The 7,050-nt window shown below is 31.2% G+C and overlaps 1 protein-coding gene across 2 annotated transcripts; it reads right to left on the reverse strand.

Moving 5' to 3' along the window:
* Nucleotides 1–821: 821 nt before the first annotated feature.
* On the reverse strand, nt 822–5,800 carry LPP2 (lipid phosphate phosphatase 2). 2 transcript variants are annotated; one of them, XM_078297499.1, is made up of 8 exons: nt 5,630–5,800; nt 3,705–3,929; nt 3,533–3,620; nt 3,004–3,113; nt 2,584–2,677; nt 2,101–2,289; nt 1,714–1,773; nt 822–1,213 (listed from the first exon to the last, which is right to left on the reverse strand). In XM_078297499.1, exons 2-8 carry the CDS (start codon nt 3,918–3,920, stop codon nt 1,017–1,019), a joined length of 954 nt encoding a protein of 317 aa, XP_078153625.1. In that variant the 5' UTR covers nt 3,921–3,929; nt 5,630–5,800; the 3' UTR covers nt 822–1,016. The 2 variants fall into 2 exon arrangements, with proteins under 2 accessions (XP_078153625.1, XP_078153626.1); XM_078297500.1 differs by having other exon boundaries at nt 3,004–3,083; nt 5,630–5,777.
* Nucleotides 5,801–7,050: the final 1,250 nt, after the last annotated feature.

Below are 7,050 nucleotides of genomic sequence, written 5' to 3' on the forward strand. Positions count from 1 at the left end.
TTTTATTTTATTTTTATTGTGTATTTGTGTGCTTGATATGTTTGTTACTGGTGCTTGATATGGTTTTGCAAGATGTGAATTGAATATTGTAAAATGTAAACTGGTTTAATGAAATTTAAAATAATCTCTACTTCTCCTTTATGCACTAAAAGTTTAAAACAAAGGACACTTGTAGCAACTTTAAACAGGCAATATCTAATATCTTGAATGTAATCTAATGGGCCAAGTTGTAATTAGATTTTTTTTTAAAGCCCAATATAAAAATTGTAATCAGGGGCACACTGTAGATGGCCTTAATTATTATTATTTTTGATCAAATTATGGCCTTAGTTATTACGAATGCATATGTGGAATCTTTTGTTTCGGACATATATACTTTAGCTTGATGGGCTTCAGTTTCGTTTAATCCGCTTTAAGATCTGTGTACAGCTTTAATATTTCAACACGTCTAATATAAATTTGTACTGATTTAAATTTAGTTTTTCTATATTAAGCTGTGTACTTTTTTATGTCTATCAATGGTACTTGAGAGTAATATTTTACCAGGAACAAGAAAACCACACATTCTATCTATCTACTTTATAATCAACACATGCAAATTAAAAATAAAATAAAAAATTGACTACACTTAACCTAAATTTGTCCAATGAAAGTGAACATTTTTCTGGTACATACGTACTTCATATGTTTATTTTTTTTATTAAAGGGTAAAATGAGTTTTAATAGAATATGCAATACTTTGGGTAAATTTGTAAAAAATTTTGAGGTGCATACATGAAATTATCCCATAAACAAAAAACAAAAACAAAAAAAAAACAAAAAAAAAACTAGAAAATGAACTTAATACAGCAAAGGAAGTTAAAGAGAGCAATACTTCACCCGGAATGAAACAAGAAAGCCACACATTCTATTTCTCCTATATAATCAACACAAACAAAGTAAAAAGAAAAGGAAAAGGTCAACTACACTAAACCATAGACCTAATTTCATACAAAAAAAAAATCAAGTTAAACGGGTCACTGCCTGAGACCCGACTCCATTGAGTCTAGAATTGGGCTGGTGTCTCTTAGTTGGGTTCGATTGCGACTTTGACTTGACACATAAACGGTCTCAATTTCATTTCTTCTCATGTTAAACGACCCGGTATTAGCTGCAACTTGGGTGGTGCTTTGTGCCAATGCCAACTCTTGGAAGTATGCATGGGGCCAAAACCCTAGCAAATATTTCAAATATTTAATGAAGGTGCACAATTATCTTTCTTTTTTACATTTTCATACAAATCTATTGCTCAATGATGCTATGCATAGTGTGGATTGGTCCATACTATGGATCAATATACAGAAGAAACAGTGAACCATTCAACATGATCTCCGAATAAAAATGTACTTGTAGATCAAATTTTACAGTTTTAAATTACTTTTTACTATTTTATAGACCATTCAAAATTAGTAATTTTCTACCTATTTAACAAAAAACAAATAGTAAAAAAATGTAATATTTAGTCTGCAAATACATTTTCACATGAAGATCATGTTAAACCGTTCAAATAGACTATTTGAACTTTGAAACAAAGATATTGATTCATAGTACGGACCAATCTACACTAAGCATAGTACCATAGCCTCACTCTTGTGTCTCTTTACAAATAAGAATTAAAAGTGAGATCGAATTGTTGGTTATAACTAAGTATTTTTTATGAGGAGAGCAAAGTACCGTCTACATCATAAGGGGCAGGGAAGAACTGTAAATAACAAAATGACGCTATCGCAGTTCCTGCAAAAAAGTTCATAGAAATTAGAAGTACAGTAAAAAAATCCAGAAATGTGCAGAGATATATAACATGTAAATCCCATTATTGATAAAATTTGACAGATATACCTAATACCTAGAATCCATATTTTGCATCTTCGTGGAATTATTTTATACTTCAGGGGTGGAAATGTAAAAATTTCACAAAGTTATATTATTCTTCATTGAATTATTTTATACAAGTTTTAAGTACAGTAGAAAAACCAGAAATGTGCAGAGATGTATCTGTATTCTGCATCTTCATGAAATTATATTATACTTCAGGGGTGGTAATGCGAAAAAGAAAATTACCAATAAGCCCTCCAGCAAAAACATCTTGCCAGTGATGCCAATAGTCATCTACACGAGATACTCCTACAAGTGCTGCTAAAAGTAGAGGCGCCACAACCGGGCACACTTTTGCAACATGGCCCTGACGGTCAAACAAATTTATTTTTCCGGCCAGATACCAGGCAAGAAATCCTAACCCCGCAAAAGACCCTGTAATGTTATGAAATACAATTTAGCATTGTTTCTGCCAAAAATGAAAACAAATATTTCTACAATAATTTATTCCTAGTACAAAAAAATGAAATCCTAATCCCGCAAAAGACCCCGAAATTAAAAATCAGTACAAATAACAGAAACTAAATTAAAATCAGAACAAATTGATTCCTGGCATGCTGGAATTAAGAATCGATTAGTTTTCATTTCTGAAATAATTAAAATCAGTACATAATTACATATCGATTTGTTTTCATTTCTAAAATATTTTAATTTAGAAATATGGCATACATGAAGTATGGCCGCTAGGAAAGCTCTTGTGGCCTTCCTTTATAACACTCTTTTCGCCATGGCATATAACATCTGTTGTTACATTATCATAAACCTGGAACAATAAGTAGAAAAATCAACTACCCAGTACAATATTTTTATCCAGGACAAAAAAAAAATATGAAAATATAGTGTTATAATGAGTGAGGCTTGTGGTAATATGATCAAATTTCATATTGTTTTTTAGAATGTTTTTACTAATTTTTTAGATAGTAATTGAAAATTCTGGACCATCCAAAAGCAATGGTTTTCTACCTATCTAAAAAAAATAGTAAAAACATTCTAAAAAATAGAGATATGTAATATGCATAGACCCATAGCCTCACTCGTGTTATTATTTTCACTTTATATCTTGTCCGTGTAAAAAGGATATTTATTTACATCTTTGCCATCAGGAAAGCAGCGCCAGAAAAAATCAGGCCTTGGTCGGCCAACCCCATCTTTGATCGCATCAGTAATTACCGCAGTTATAAGCACAGAAAATAGAAGACCTGATTTATAACAAGAGAAATTTAGAGGATCAATTTAACAAATTAGTTGGTTTAAAGAACTCTCACTCAATTAATATTTTACCGTGATCCCAAATAGCACTTAACTATTGTACCAAACTCTTCAGCAGTGTTATGCGAAATGACCAAATACCCTTAATATATTGAGAAATTTTTATATAAATACTTTGTAATTTAAATATTTCCCGTCAAATTTTAAAAATTAGTTATTCCCCCAAGTAAACTCACTCGTTTGATTAATATCCTCATTTCTTATTTAATCAAATGAAAACACAGTTTCATATTAATAAAATCACAGAGTTGCGATGGGTATAATATATATAAATTCTTCTAATATGTTTGTATGATCTCCACTAAAACTTGTTTTGACCAGTAAATAATTAAGATGAAAAGATAGTTACCGAGTATAGCATGATGCAAGTCATACACATTCTTCTTCTTAAAATAAATCCCGACAAATATCACAATCGGCAATATAATTGCTATTATCTAACAATAACAAAATAGACAAAAATTTAAACTCCAATTAAAATATACAAAATTTATATACCAAGTGGTACAGTAACAACGTACCGGCACAGCCCAGAATGGCACGGTATTGCCCTTTAGTGGATACCTCAAATCTGTCATCATATCTCTTCCCACAAATCGGTGAAACGGCTCGATTATATTCAGTAAACCATCGGTCACGGCTAATAAAAGAAGTATGATCCAATCATACATGTGAAATCTTGCCACAGCAGTACCATGCGATCGAATCGTGTGAACTCCAAGTTGTATATCCGCCATTTTTTTATTCTGAAAAAAAAAAGGTTTTACATAATTTGGAGGGCAATTAGAGGAGATGTCACTATTTACAAGGGTAAATTGTAAATCTGAGGATCAGGTGATATGATTTGTAAATTAACAGTATATAATAACAATCAGTAAGTCTAACTAAAAGATGAAGAAATATGTGGTAGATTTTGCTTCAAAGAATGAATACAGCACATATTGAAACAAAATTTCTAGTGGTTTTTCATGAAACTTATTCAAGCAATTGCATCCTTAAAAAGAACCCTAATAATAATTCAGTACAAATTGATAATTTGTTGATGGTTACAGCTTACTGTCTCCCAAATTGACATTTTCATAAAAAGAATTGACAGTAAAATAATCTCAGTAGCAAATTTTGCATGGGTTTGCTTGCAATTAAAGAAACCCTATTCTAACACTGGCCTCCGCCACAAATCAAACGCAAAAAATCATGATAATTTTCACAAAAAAGAACTTATTCAAGCAATTGCATCCTCACAAGAACCCTAAATTGACATTTTCCTTAAAACAATTGAAAGTAAATTAATCTCAACAGCAAAGTTTCATGGGTTTACTTGCAATTAAAGAAACCCTACTCAAACACTGGCCTCCACCACAAATCAAACTAAAAAAGAAAAGATAATTTTCACAAAAAGGGACTTATTTAAGATGTTCCATCCTCACAAGAACCCTAAATTGACATTATCATTAAAATAATTGACAGTAAATTAATCTCAATAGCAAATTTTGCATGGGTTTACTTGCAATTAAAGAAACCCTACTCTAACACTGGTCTCCCACACAAATCAAACACAAAAAAAAAGAACTTATTCAAGCAATTGCATCCTAAAAAGAACCCTAAATTGCAATTTTCATTAAAAAAAATGACAGTAAACTAATCTCAGTAGCAAATTTTCATGGGTTTACTTGCAATTAAAGAAAAACCTACTCTAACACTGGCCTCCACCACAAATCAAACGCAAAAAAGAAAAAAGATAATTTTCAAAAAAAAAAAAAGAACTTATTCAAGCAATTGCATCCTCAAAAAGAACCCTAAATTGACAGTTTTCATGGTTACAACTTACTACCACTCCCAAATTGACATTTTCATAAAAAAGAACTGACAGTAAACAGCAAATTTTCATGTGTTTACTTGCAATTAAAGAAAACCTACTCTAACACTGGCCTCCACCACAAATCAAACCAAAAAAAAAAAAAAGTAATTTCCACGAAGAAAACTTATTCAAGCAATTGCATCCTAAAAAGAACCCAAAATTGACATTTTCCTTAAAACAATTGACAGTAATTTAATCTCAACAGCAAATTTTCATGGGTTTACTTGCAATTAAAGGAAAACCTACTCTAACACTGGCCTCCTCCACAAATCAAACGCAAAAAAAATATATATATATAATAATAATAAAAAATAATTTTGCATAAAAAAGGACAAAAGGAACCCTAAATTGACATTTTTCATAGAAAATAATTGACAGTGAACTAATCTCAACAGCAAATTTTCATGGGTTTACTTGTAATTAAAGAAAACCCTACTCTAACACTGGTCTCCTCCACAAATCAAAGGTAAAATATACACTTCTAAGTCAAAATAATAAAAAACCCACCAACAAATTAATATAAAATACTCGTTTGACAAATTCAAACTTTCGACTTATAAAAAAACAAATCAAGTAAGAATTACTTACTGCACGAAGAATCAAGGGCTCCCGACAGTGTTCTTCAACTCTCTCCGTTTTAAGAAATGCAAATTCAAAACTCAATGTACTATTTTTATGTGGATACAGAGAGGATGCGTTCTAAGTCTTGATCGATTAGAGAGAGAAAGAGAGAAATGGAAAAATAATAATGACAATAATGAAATTAAAAAAAGAGAAAGAGATCTTTAATTCGTATTGTCTAAGGTACCTCACCGTTTGGTTTTGAATCATGTCCGTTCATTTTGTATTGCCACGAATCTTGAAGGTATGGTTTTAATCTTACCGATTATGTTACTTTAGAGGATCAACGGATTCCTTGGCGAATCCAAAGGTGGTGGTGATTATATTAAATGAGTAGCTTTAGCTTCGTACAGCTCAAAAACTATAGAAATAAAACAAACTGTGTATCATCTGTGCGCTGCATAATGTCCAAACTACTCTGTTAAAATCTTTACCCAAAAGGAGAGATGGGATTACGAAAGGAGGAGGAATTAAGGAATGAATTTGACTATTTGAGCGCAGTTATTTCTTTATCTCCAGTATATAATAAGTCTGGAACTTTCCAGTTTTGGTGAAACGACAAATTTCGTAATCTCAAATCAGGGGTAAAGATTTTAACAGTGTAGCTATAGCTTCATACAGCTCAAGAATTATAGAATCAAAACAGCATTTCATATGATTTTCTCTCTGTATTAAGTAAAAACTACTCTGTTAATATCTTTATCCCAAAACAGGAGTCAAATTGTGGACCCAAGCGCGAGAACGGAGAAACCAGCGCATGGAAAGAACTGGAATGGTACAGAATACCTAAAGCAACTCAAAATTTGATTTTCCATCCAGACCGTTATCGGTATCCGGATCACTTTAATATTCGTGCCAAGACAAATCTGACGGTCTAGATCCAAACATGAAATTTAAGGTACCTTAGATAATCTGAATATGAGAAAGGAGGGGCTGCGCTGGATGCCAACCGCATTTAATTTGTCGTTTTTATACAATACAAACCCTAGTTTGCAAGGCAGGAATATGGATGTTCATTGGTTTGCTTTGGTTTGGTTTGGTTTGGTCCAAATCGAACTTAGATAAATTAAAGTTTTATTCGGCTTTCAAAATTCAAATCAAACTGAACCGAACAAAGAAGTAAAATTTCAGTTTGTCCATTTGAGCTGAAATAGAATATTAATTATAAAAGTAAATATTTTTTTAAAAGGCGAACTTAAAAAAAATCTTTGATTCGGCTAAACTGATTTTAAATAGAATCAAGCAATATACATTTTTGTCGTAAATTTTTAATTTTATTTAAATGTTAAATTCCGACAGATAATGGGTTTAAAAATTTTGATCGGTTCAGTTTAACTGATTTTAAAATTTCTAAATCAAACTAAACTAAACTATTAAACCAGTTTTAA

This window comes from Carex rostrata, chromosome 34 (genome assembly GCF_964058835.1).
Source record: "Carex rostrata chromosome 34, lpCarRost1.2, whole genome shotgun sequence".
Taxonomy (NCBI): Eukaryota; Viridiplantae; Streptophyta; class Magnoliopsida; order Poales; family Cyperaceae; genus Carex; species Carex rostrata.

Bases quoted from the DNA above. Each gene is read 5' to 3' on its own strand.
- LPP2 (XM_078297499.1), bottom strand. From the start codon at position 3,920: ATGGCGGATATACAACTTGGAGTTCACACGATTCGATCGCATGGTACT. The intron at 3,621-3,704 runs GTACGTTGTTAC...TGTTATTGTTAG, and splicing joins TGCCATTCTGGGCTGTGCCG to ATAATAGCAATTATATTGCC. The intron at 2,678-3,003 runs GTAAATAAATAT...TTATTGTTCCAG, and splicing joins GCTTTCCTGATGGCAAAGAT to GTTTATGATAATGTAACAAC.